Source organism: Carassius carassius, chromosome 10 (assembly GCF_963082965.1).
Source record: "Carassius carassius chromosome 10, fCarCar2.1, whole genome shotgun sequence".
Taxonomy (NCBI): domain Eukaryota; kingdom Metazoa; phylum Chordata; class Actinopteri; order Cypriniformes; family Cyprinidae; genus Carassius; species Carassius carassius.
The window spans coordinates 33497832-33510410 of record NC_081764.1 but is presented as its reverse complement, the minus strand read 5'-3'; the positions used below and the strand labels follow the sequence as shown (position 1 = coordinate 33510410).

General features: G+C 36.5%; 2 protein-coding genes across 2 annotated transcripts in view; one reads left to right on the top strand and one right to left on the bottom strand.

Annotated features, from left to right (window-relative positions):
- Positions 1-2615: 2615 nt before the first annotated feature.
- On the bottom strand, positions 2616-5055 carry LOC132151387 (mediator of RNA polymerase II transcription subunit 8-like). Its single transcript, XM_059559500.1, has 7 exons — positions 4937-5055; positions 4576-4697; positions 4346-4490; positions 4125-4265; positions 3159-3246; positions 2844-3080; positions 2616-2755 (listed from the first exon to the last, which is right to left on the bottom strand). Exons 1-7 carry the CDS (start codon positions 4940-4942, stop codon positions 2685-2687), a joined length of 810 nt encoding a protein of 269 aa, XP_059415483.1. The 5' UTR covers positions 4943-5055; the 3' UTR covers positions 2616-2684.
- A 345-nt stretch (positions 5056-5400) lies between these two features.
- szt2 (SZT2 subunit of KICSTOR complex) overlaps positions 5401-12579 on the top strand; it is an 84461-nt gene continuing 77282 nt past the window's right edge. Inside the window, exons 1-8 of the mRNA XM_059559542.1 lie at positions 5401-5523; positions 6719-6844; positions 7721-7894; positions 7981-8151; positions 8247-8369; positions 9658-9817; positions 10079-10185; positions 11030-11240. Coding sequence (XP_059415525.1) covers positions 5500-5523; positions 6719-6844; positions 7721-7894; positions 7981-8151; positions 8247-8369; positions 9658-9817; positions 10079-10185; positions 11030-11240 — 1096 coding nt within the window. The 5' untranslated portion in view covers positions 5401-5499. The remainder of the gene's footprint in view (positions 5524-6718; positions 6845-7720; positions 7895-7980; positions 8152-8246; positions 8370-9657; positions 9818-10078; positions 10186-11029; positions 11241-12579) is intronic.

The window sequence follows — 12579 nt, the reverse complement described above, 5'->3', positions numbered from 1 at the left end:
AGTGTTTGTTGTTATTTCTGTCTCAGCTCAGTAATGTGGAAGGGGTTTTGTTTCTTCTCTGGGTATTATAGATCTGGTGTGCTTTCAGAAGAGCTTTCAGAAGAGACTCGGATGAGACTTTAGGCCGCTGTCACTTTGAGTTCCTCTGTCGAGTAAAACATCGCCCTACCGGCTGAATGCTGGGTAATGCCCTGCAAAATGACAGAAAGACACACACTTGAAAATCTGAACTGTATTTTTAAATCATGGATGATAGAATTTTTCAGTAACAAGCAATAAACTATAGAAGCTGGTTTCTGCCACTGAATAAATAATCACTTTTTATCTCACAATTCTGCTTTTTTTTTCTTGCTTTTACACCTTGCAATTGTTTTTTTTCTCTGAATTGCATGATAAACTTTCAATTGTTAGGAAATGTCCGAATTGTGGACTTCCTCAGGATTCATCAGGACTCGCAAGTTTATGTCTCCCAATTCAAAAGAAGACAGGGACAAAACGAGGCCGCTGGTGACTGTTAACATTTATTCGCAAAAGAAAGTGTTTCCTGTTCCTTCTAGATTCTTTGCGAGAGAACACCATTGTGATTAAACACAGATCTGTTCATGTAAATAAAATGAGATGAGAAGAACAACAATGTTTCTGGGGGAACACAAAAGCACATTGCTGGTTAAGGTGTTCTCCTTCTCTCTATACGATTCCTTCAATGTTGGATGGTTTTCAGCTGTTGATATAAAAATGCAGAGGTGTTCTGAGTGCGTACTTACTGTAGTCAAACAATTGCACCGCTCTAGTCTCTATTGCTCTTCTGGGAGATGCTCTCCATTCCAGTTAAATCACTGTATAAAATGCATGATAATTGCATCTCACTCCTGCTGTACATCCACAGGCATGATTTTGATGGGCTCATTAAAACAAACATTTATATTGGTTTTAATCCATGTCCCCACTGCACTAAATGCAAGCAGTTTATCTTGTGTTTTTGGCCACATGAATCCACTGAAGTTCATTTGCACTTGACCTAATTAAAAAGAATGACAAGGAAATCTAATTTCAAGATCAATATGTCTCGATCAGTACACTCTCTAAATCACATCCATGAGGATTATGTTAAAACATCAGGCTGGTAAAGCAAAACTTGTTCCAGCATGAAAAAAAAGCTATATTGCATACTGCTGTATTTTGACATTTTCCATTTACAGTTGTTCTGTTTAATTGTGAATATTTGCTGATTGAATTGGTGGGTCAGAGTGTAAAAGTTAATTCTCTGCGATTATTTCCTCTCATGTATTCATTAACACCCACAAAAGGGAACTGAAATGTTATACCTACTGTAATTTATGTGCACATCTAGGAATGTGGTTAAATTTAGGAATCCTCTGAGAAGGTTCATGTAAAACCCGCCGATGCTCTTGATGTGCTAATTGGCTCAAAGAACTCCACAGGGTCCCAAACGGCTTTCATTTTCACTTGCAGATTTACCATTAAACACCCCTGTGATGCGAGGTGATACTGAAGGTGTGTGATGCTGTCAGGTTCACGTGTCACGGGCTGCTGCTAGAGTCAGTGGGGTTCAAAGAAAAATGTCTTTTCCCTAAAGTGTATGAGATTTCCATTTATTTATGGAACAACACAATGTGTGCATGATCATCATGATAAAAGAAACCTATTCACCATGTAATATTTGTTATTGAGGCTATGAACAGAAACACTAAGCTGCGATTATGTGAAATTCACATCAGCTGAAAAAATAAGCAAGCTAGAATGAAACCAAAAAGTACACTTAATTGTCAGTAATCATAACACTGTTCCTAAATGAGGAGCATTTCAATAATGACATTGAAATATTCTTTATAAAAATATACACTACTGTTCAAAGTTTGGACCAGTAAGTATGTGAAAGAAGTCTCTTCTGCTGACCAAGGCTGCATTTATTTGATCAAAAATACAGTAAAACTGTAACATGGTGAAATATTATTACATATTAAAATAGCTGTTTTCTATGGGAATATCTGTTAAAATGTAATTTATTCCTGTGATGCGCAGCTGTATTTTCAGCATCATTCCTCCAGTCTTCAGTGTCACATGATCTTCAGAAATCATGAAAATATGCTGATGTGCTGCTCAAGAAATATTTCTGATTATTATCAGTGTTCAAAACAGTTGTGCTGCTGAATATTTCTGTGGAAACCTGTGATACACTTTTCACTTTTTCACATTTTTCAGCATGCTTTGATGAACAGAAAGTTCAAAAGAACATTGTTTACTTACAATAAAAATATTTTCTAAAATTATAAATGTCTTTAAATGTCACTTTGATTTAATGCATCCTCAATGAATAAATCTTTTTTTGTTTTGTTTTTGTTTTTATCTGACACTAAACTTCAGAAAGGCAGGGTAATTGGCCCTTAGACACACATTCAATAAAAAAAGTCAACATTGCCTCCTAGTGACTAAAATAGAATATAATGTTCAGTGTGTGTAATGCTCCTTTCACTGCAGTTTCTCGGTTGGGTTTCTCAGTACTACATTTGAATTCATTTCTTTGAAATCATGAAATCTGATATGATAAAAGCATAGAGTGTAAAAAGGATAAAGGGAAATTTGATAACACACGATTTCAACAAATTAGTTTATTGTTTTTTGCTTTATGTACCAAACTTTGTATCACAAATTAGGAATGAAACTCATCGGTTGTAAGGATGCATGGATGCAGATGCAGACTTGATGTTAGTCTTGATGCTGCTGGGCATTTTACCTGTTAAAACAGAAAATTTAGAACTAAAACATTGTATAAACATGATAAATGGTGGTTTTGCATATGAATGTGTTAGTAAATGTGGTACCAGGCTGTCCAGGCTGCGGTTGGGTTCCCTGTCCTCCCATGCCGGCCTGATGGCCCGTGGTTCCAGCGATTGTGACCTGCTGTAGTGTGGGACCTGTGGACATCATCGGCTGTCCAGGGTGACCTGGAGGGACAGATCCAGGTGGTCTGCACTTCGACAGGCCCTTTCCGAACCCCACCGCTGCTACCAGTGCGTTCGTGTCGGCGGGATTGAAGGATGGCTTGCTTTGTCTCAGAGCTGAATAGAAATGTCCATGCTACATCAATGACTTTGCACACGTGACAGATATTTAACTTTGAGCAATGATTAAACTACCTGAGGTTTCAGAGTCTCTGTCCTCCCGAGGATTATTCAGCTTTTCCAAAAGATTAGAGCAAAGTTTATTCAGTGTTTGGATCTGTTTCTAAAAAAAAAAAAAAAAAAAAAAAAAACCCGGAACATAATTCAACAACCAGCACTTTATACATTTCACATTTAAAATGTGTCTACAGCAGTTACTTTGAAAGTTGACCCTGAGGTGGCCTTCTGTCATTTCATTTGACATTTTTAAATTAAAAAAAAAAAAAAAAAAAATCAAAGGATTTAAATGTTTAAATAAAATGGTGACATTTGTGGCACTTGCAATATGAACGCTAAATGGATTGTGGACATGATTAGAAAAGGCTAAATGGTTTCAAGAAAAAAAGAAAAGAAAAGTTTTTTTTGACATATAATCTGCTAATCAGCCAAAATGAAGTAGCAAAACCTAATACAATTCAATAATTACACACACACACACACACACACACACACACAATTTGGAAACAAAATATAGAATATTCATTTCATAAAAAAAAAAAAGAGCTAAATGGTTTCAAAATGGTAAAAGGCTAAATGGTTTAAAAAAAATAATTCTGTGGTCAAAAAAAAAGAATGCAAAAAAAAAAAGTTTTTTTTTTGGCATATAATCTGCAAATCAGCCAGAATGAAGTAGCAAAATCTAATAATATAATTCAATAATTACAATAATTATGCATGAAAATACACTTATGAGCAACTATATATATTGTTGAAACAAAACATAGTACATTCATTTGATTAAAAACAATAATAAAATAATTCTGTTATTACAGTTATGGTTTTCGGCCTGTTTTGCTGACAATCAGAAGGGTGTACCCGAGCGTTAAAGAAGCCTCGTGTAGTCTGAACACCTGTATCATCTGGAGACAGTGATTTAGGTCTTGCTGGATGATTGCTACGGTGTTTCTCTGTGAAGTCAAGAACCACCGTGTGTTTGTTTACCTGAGCTACTTCAGGTCCGATGCGGGCTGCTTCGGCGCTCAGGTGCTTCTCCTGTTCCTCCACCTCCGGGTCAGGTTTGGTCCTGAGATGATCCGGCACGATCTCGTGACTGAACACAGGCACACGCTGCTCAGTCAGTCTCTGGAACACAAGAAGAGGTCACACCTTAAATAAGACTGTAACACTGTCATACCCAAGAGGGACTCGGTGAACACACTCACCAGCAGCTCTTCATCTCGATCAGGAGACAGCAGCAGCGGGATGATGACCTGAGACCTGTAGGACGGGGTCTTCTCGTTCTTTAACACTTTATTGATGGTGTTCAGCTGCCCAGACAGAAGGGCGAAATTATCCAGCACTGAGGGCCTGGGTTCAAAACATCCGGGTCAGTACAGTGAAAGATCCTCTGTGAGTTCATCAGAAAAGATGTGTAACGTTAGTTCTCACTCACCATGAGAGTCTGTCGTGCTCGTGCTCCAGCTTCAGAATAAAACTCTGCAGGGAAGCTTTCAGATGAGACACACGAGAGTGTAGAGACTCCAGAGACGCCTCCAGCTGCTTCTCCTCCCGCTGCTGGCGGAGTAAAACACAAACACACCACCCTTCAGCTCTTACATGGAAGTAGAAAACAATAATAGCGTTTCGCGGGTTTTTCTGCAGCGCAGAAAAAAAAGGCCTCGACCGCTTACGAGCAGACAAACCTACTGCAAAAAGGTCTATTTTCACACAACACCTGCGTGCTGCATCATTATGAGTGTTTCGAAATGTGAAACAGCTGTAAAAATAGACAAAGTACATGTAAAACTATTTACCTGCATTTCAACGCCACTGTCCAAACGGCTAAATTAAGCGGAAGTAAACAAACACTTGCAGCCGGAAATGGAAATGGAACGCGTCGGATAAAACGATTCCCATAGCATCGCTACATATTTATAGTATTATATTTATATATAAATATTTATAGTATAATATTTATAATATTTTTTAGATCAGTATTATAGTTTTTGTTTTCGAATTTAATTATCAGAAGAAAATGTGAGCTATGATCTGAAGATGAAGTCCAAAATTCTTCTCAGCACAATCTTCGTCATATATATATAATTTCATGTAAATTTTACGAATCAGTTTTTCTCTCCAATTATATTTCATAGATTTTTTTCTAAAAGTTAGAATTAAATTAAAAATAATAATATTATAATTAACGTGCATATATAATTTTCTCCATGTGAACGCGTTTCAGGGCTTTTATTTTGAATTCGGATTTCGGAAACGGGAAGTGAAGCAGCTGCAGTCAGATGAGCTGCAGTGCACAGATATTGACACAAGCCCTCTAAAACTCGCTCAAAATCAACCTGCCAGTAATGAGAAGCACGGCATGGCAGACAGACAGGACAATGAGGTAAACTAAACTCTCATTTGGACCGAGTTTATTTGTTTTATTCGGTTCCCCTCGGATTTGTTACAGGTTAGGTAACGTTAACCGAGCAGATAAACAGACCAGGAAAAAAAAACAGTTATTTTAGGGAAAATGTGAGACTTTTATTCTGTTATTTATGCCTTTTTCTAACCTGCTAAACAAATAAGAGATATTTGCGTGCGGTTTAAATGAGTTTAATGCAGTTCTGTCATGTGTCTGCAGCCCCTCCCCAACAACAAGAACAACAACAACAACATGCTCTTCATCCACTTCGTATCTGAGTGATAGAAAGCGAGGACACACTGTATGCATTTAACTCTGATCTAAGCCTCTAAACCAGTAGTAAACACAGCCAGAGCCAGATAGGAATAGATTATACTGTGACATGCTAAATGTTACATGACACCTCCTGAGCCAGGATTGAAGTAGAAAAATGCAAGGAACCAAACAAACAGAAATATGAATTTGTATGTTAAATTATACTGTAATGCACTTATGTGCCTAATAATACATCAATACATTTAAAAATGAATATATTAAAGTAAGGTTAATTGCCTGAGATTATGAAATTAATGCATCAGCTTGTAATCATCTCTGTTTGGACAATTAACAGGAGTTAGTATTATTATATTATGGTAAATAAGCAAAATAAGCTTATTTTATATTCTATGACGGTGTACAATCTCATTTGCTATCATTAAACTGTACATATATTATAACTCAAAAGTGTGGGGTGCAGACAGATTTTTTTATTTTTATCAAATTAATACTTTAAATTCAGCAAGGATGCATTAAAGTGAACAAACATGACAAAAGACACTTATAATGTTCAGATAGAAAGATAGATAGATAGATAGATATTACTATTATCATTATTATTTCTGAAAGATCATGTGACAATGAAGACTGGAGTAATGTATACACATATATGCAATATTCTCTTTAGCCTGTGTTTTTATTAACTTGCAAAAGGTCTTTATTTATCTTGGTGATTTGGGGATCTGATGCAAAATAACTTCAACACATAAAGGATTAATTGTATCTTTTAAAAAGCAGTTTTTTTCTCATTTCGGGCTCCACAGATCAGCTTTGTAGCCATTAAGTTGCTCCTATATTGATCTGTTAGTGTTAGTTCACATGTGTTAATGCTGTTTGTTGGCTGTTTTTCTCTCTGAAGGTGGAGGAGGCTGAGCAGGTGTACCTGCTGATGAAAGAGGAGTACAGGATCTCACGCAACGTGCGTCTGTCCTGGTTCCTGAACCGGCTCAATCAGGTCGTTCGGCCCGGTCCACCGTCTGAGCTGGTGAGAGAGACCGCATTTGCTTTCATTCAGTAATCGACTAATGGGTTTTGTAACGACTCCATGCAAATATCTAGAGAAAGTAGTGACTGATCAGTGATTTCATTCTGATACACTGTGGTTTAAATAGCTTGAGGCTTAGTAAGAAGTCTCTTCTGTTCACCAAGTCTGTATCAAAAATACAGTAATATTGTGAAATATTTACAATAATTTAAAATAACTTTTTTTTTTTTCTATTTGATTATATTTTAAAAAATTTATTCATGTGATCAAACCTGAATTATCAGCATCATTACTCCAGTCTTCAGTGTCACATGATCTTTCAGAAATAATAAAAATAAAAGTAATATCTATCTATCTATAAATATACAAATGATTTTTTGATGAGTAGAAGGTTCAAAAGAACAGCATTTATTTGAAACAGAAATCTTTTGCAACATTATAAATGTCTTTTCTGTCATGTTTGATCAATACAATGCATCCTTGCTGAATAAAAGTATTCATTTGTTTAAAAAAAAATCTGTCTGCACCCCACACTTTTGAGTTATAATATATGTACAGTTTAATGATAGCAAATGAGATTGTACACAGTCAATGAAAATAAAAGAAGCTTATTTACTCCTAATAATACTAACTCCTGTTAACTGTCCAAGCAGAGATGATTACAAGCTGATGCATTAATTTCATAATCTCAGCCGGTTAATCTTACTTTAATATATTCATTTTTAAATGTATTGATGCATTATTAGGCTCTTCCTTCTTTACCCTGATGTTAACTTTTTATGCTGAATCACATCATCTAGATCAGTTGATATCTTCATGCATCACATGACACTGTGAGAGTCTCTGTGTGTGTGTGTGTGTGTGTGTGTCCAGCAGCTGAAGTCAGAGAACGAGCTGGATGTTATGAGCGTCCTCCCAAAAGGATGGCAGCCCGACTCTCCTTCCTCGTCCTGCCCGTGTCTGCTGGTTCCCTCCACACGCGTGACCTTCCTGGCACGCAGGTACCGCTTCATCATCGAGCTGGACCTGAGCCCGTCCACCGGGATTGTGGTACGAGACCCTCATCATCATCATCACATTCAGTCAGTGCAGAAAGTGTTGTTTTCAATGAAAGTAACTCAGTGTTTGGCTTTCAGGATGACAGCACAGGAGAGATGATCTTTGACGAAGTCTTCCACGCTCTGTCTCGGTGCTTGATTGGTTTGGCAAAACCCTTTAAAGTCCCAGGAACGGATCACGTGTTCCAGCCAGAGATCTTCATAACCATTCTGGCGTATTCCTCCATCATTGGCCTTAGCTCTCATCAGGTCTGGATCTCGGGTCTTTGTGGATCTCACTGTGCATTAGATGGGCGGTTATTTTTCTTCGGATCAGTGATAAATCCCATGATTCTTCCCGTCAGGTGTTGGTTCAGGGCTGTCAGCTGGACTGTATGGATTTGGAGCAGTTCTTGCATCAGATCTATCAGCAGCTGAGAGCCGTGGAGAGCAGCATCGCTGACGTCTTACAGCAGCAGCACAATCAGGCAAGAGCAGCTCGCTTCTGAACGCTTTACATTCAGACAACAAATCAATTCACAGAAGAAGCCACGTTGATTTGCAGTACAGCATAGTTCATCCAAATATGACATTTCTGGTACATTCACTCACCCTCCACTTGTTCCAAACCTGTATGAGTTCCTTTCTTCTGTTGAGCACAAAAGACGACGTTTTGAAGAGTAAAAGAAGAAAGAAATTCATACAGGTTCTGGGTGAGTAAACATGACAGATTTTTTCATTTTTAGGTGAACTATCCCTTTAAAGGGTATTTATTGTTATGAAATGAAAATTAGCTTCTAGAAAATCACTGTAATGCACCGCCACAAGGCTTGTTGTTTTTATAAAATAGCAGGAACAGGAATATTATAAAAGACACCTGTGTTAAGTGATATTGAATCAGAATCAGAAAGAGCTTTATTCCCAGGTATGTGTACACCGACGAGTAATTAGTTTTGGTGACAGTGAAGTGGATGGTGTCTTGTAGCTGGTGATGTCTTTCAGTCCTTTCCACACTGATGCAAAAAACTGGTTTCTTAGCTTTTCGGAGTAGTCCCTCTTAGCCACACTGATGTCCTCTGTAAGTGTAGATGTGGCCTGTTTATACAGGACTCTGTCTCCATCCCTGTGGTCATCAGCCATGCACACATGATTCAGCACAGCCTCTCGAATGTGCACGTGTTCTTATTACATTCTGCATAATAATTGTATGCTTTCTTGCTGTTCAAAAGTTTGGGGTCAGTAGGATTTTTTATTTTAATTTTTTGAAAGAATTCAATGTTATTTAGCAAGGATGTATCAAATTGACAGTTAAGACATTTAAAAAAGCTACAGAATTTTGATATTTCAAATAAATGCTGTTCTTTAGAATTTTCTGTTCATCAAGGAATGATGAAAAATAAAACTCATCACAGTTTGCACTAAAATATTGGGCAGCACAGCTGTTTTCAACATTGATAATAATCAGAAATGTTTCTTGAGCAGCACATCAGTATATTTTCATGATTTCTGAAGATCATGTGACACTGAAGACTGGAGGAATGATGCTGAAAATACAACTTTGACCACAGAAATAAAAAAAAAGTTTTTAAATATAGCGAAACATGATTCTAAATTGTAATAATATTTCAGAATATTATTATTTTTATTGTATTTTTGATCAAATAAATGAAGCCTTGAAACAGACTTCTTTCAAAAACATTAAAGAATCTTACCAACCCCAAACGTCTGAACTTGAAATGTTAAATTAGAAGCTGTGTTTGTGTGTGTGTTCTTCAGTTCAGTGGATCGGTCCATCAGTCCTTCTCTAATGATGCTGTGGAGGACGTGTCTCAGAGGAAGCCGGGGGTCTCCATGTTGACGGCGGATGTGGGGCTGGTCAGCATGGTGAGGCAAGGGATTCTGGCACTGCAGCTGCTGCCTCCCAACTCTGGTGCAGGTAAGCATCTCCATCGTCCCGTGTCATGTTGAAATCCAGTGAGCATCACATTTACAAACAGTTTACTTGCCATGTATTCATTAGATACTGACAGTGAAACTAGAAACTAAATTATTTACACTGAGTGTTTTAAAGGGTTTGCAATGACGTTAACCAATGCCTGAGTGGTCTCTCTCAGTCTAGGTGGACAGTATAATAACAGCATAAACCGCAGTGAATGAAGTGCTTGTGTAGTAAGTGGTCTTTGGTGTTGTCCTGCAGGTATAATAATCATCACAGATGGAGTGACGAGTGTCCCTGATGTAGCTGTGTGTGAAACGCTACTGAACCAGCTGAGAAGTGGAACTATTGCCTGTTCGTTTGTCCAGGTGCTGCTCACATCCATGCTACCTGCCACAAATATATTATTAATAATATTACAATGCCATTCAAACGTTTGGGGTCGCTAAGATTTTTATTGGTTTTTAATGAACTCTCTTCTTGTCACTGAAGGAAATTTTTGCATGCATTTTTACGTTTTCTTTTGGTATTCAGCATCCTTTCCTATCAAAATGCATGCTACAGAAAACTGCACCTGATCCGAATTTTTTTTTAATGGCGGGCGAAAGTTTCGGAGGCAGTGTGTAAACATGATTGACACAACATGAGGTTGTATTTATTTTTCAATGTGCGAAAATTTCAGACTCGTTATGCAAAGACCTTAAGGCTGCATTGATTAGATTAGAAAATATAGCAAAATCAGTAATATTGTGAAATATTATTACTGTTTAAAATAACTGTTTTCTATATGAATATATTCTTAAAATGTTATTTATTCCTGTGATGCGCAGCTGTATTTTCAGCATCATTCCTCCAGTCTTCAGTGTCACATGATCTTCAGAAATCATAATTATATGCTGATTTACTGCTCAAGAAAATTTCTGATTATTAATGTTGAAAACAGTTTTTTAAAACTTTAAAAAAATTTTTTAGGATTCTTTGAAGAATAGAAAGTTAAAAAGAACAGCATTTTTTTAAAATAGAAATCTTTTGTAGCATTATAAATGTATTTACTGGCACTTTTGATCAATTGAATGCATCCTTGATGAATAAAAGCATTAATTTCTTTAAAACAAAATCTTACTGACCTCAAACGTTTAAATGGTAAATGCAGGTTATTTGTTTGGCTGTGTAGCTGCTCTGAGGTGCGGTGTTTGTGGATGTTTGTCTCAGGTGGGCGGTGCTTACTCCTATGACTGTAGTTTTGGCTACATCCCCAACGTGGAGCTGATGAAGTTCATCTCAATGGCAACCTTTGGCTCCTACCTCTCCATGTATCCAGAGTCCGACTCTCCGGGCGACGAGATGAACGCTTACCACCGCGCCTTCCTCACATACTCCTTCCTGAGGACCGGCGAGTCCATGAACCCGGAGTACTACTGCTGTAAGCCACAGGGTCTAACATCATACTTCTTGATCGTTTCTGAAGTCTTTTGAAGTGTAGAGAATCACGTTATTTATAGACATGCTCTACTAACCACTAACAAAATACCTGGTCATTTTCAACACAATGACTTCTGTTTTAGCATTTCAACCTGTCCTTGATTTTCCTTCATAAACGTGTGTGTAGTACTTTTTAAAAATTGCCATTTGATTTCATATTTTGTTAAGTAGTGCAGTGACATTCAGACATTGTGACCAGTGTTATTTCAGTAATATTTATTCTGCTGGAGTATTTATTCATATTTAGAATTTTCTGTATTATTTTTCTGTATGATTTTGCAATATGTATTTTTTTTTTATTTCATAATTTTAATCATTTTAATATTCCTACTTAAACCTATTTGTTTCAGTTTATTTTCATTTTCATCTAATCCAGGTTTTTTTCCAATTACCAAAAAATATTTAACAATTTTAGTTAAAAATAATAGCCCTGTTGTAGTATTTATTCATATGTTGAATTTTCTGTATTTGTTTTTATATTTTATGTTATGTGCTTTTGTAATTTGTATTATTTTTTTCATAAAGATTTTTTATTTAACTTTAAGTTTTAATAATTTTAAAACACCAACTTAAACCTATTTATTTCAGTTTCTTTTTCTTTTTTTTAAATCTAATCCAGCTCTTTTTTTTCCAGTTACCCAAAAATAATAGTTAACAATAACAGGCCTGAGTTTGATTAAAGTGTTCAAATAGTTTACTTGGAACTTATTTATGCAGACGACTGTGGCTAAAACTGAGATTACACAGTTGTTGTTTTATTAGACTATTATGAGATGTAAGAACCAGAGAAAGATTGAAAGCATATTTCTCTGTTAGTTCACCACACATCGTCAGACTGCAAAGAAATCAGTACCAAAGCTCTCAGCGCTCAGTATATCAGCCCTGTTTGTGCACTTTCATTTCTGCCTCACAGTCGAGTCAAACTCATATCACATTAGAGGCGGTTTCATACATTTTCATGAGGTTTGGTCAAAAGTTGTCATATGATTTTCCTTTTGAAGTTACTCAGTCATTTTTGAAACGCAAGCATCTGACTTCAGGGAACCAGAACTGATTTTTTACTTTCACTTTTAAAACGTACATCTAGGATTGGATTGGTTAGTATGCAAAAATGACCATGTTTTAGTAACTCTATTTTTATATCACTAGCTTATCAGCTGTACTTATAAAGCACATATCAATGTCTCATTCAGCATGACCATATTTTAGATCCCATACCTAAACTTACACACTAACTCTTAATTTAAGCAAATTAGGAGTTTATTGAGGCAAAAGATGTA

What these genes read in the sequence shown, in the direction of transcription:
- LOC132151387 (XM_059559500.1), bottom strand. An exon ending in TCGGACCTGAAGTAGCTCAG is followed by an intron (nt 3,247 to 4,124) that starts GTAAACAAACAC and finishes TTTTTTTTTTAG; the next exon opens with AAACAGATCCAAACACTGAA. An exon ending in ACCGCAGCCTGGACAGCCTG is followed by an intron (nt 2,756 to 2,843) that starts GTACCACATTTA and finishes CTGTTTTAACAG; the next exon opens with GTAAAATGCCCAGCAGCATC.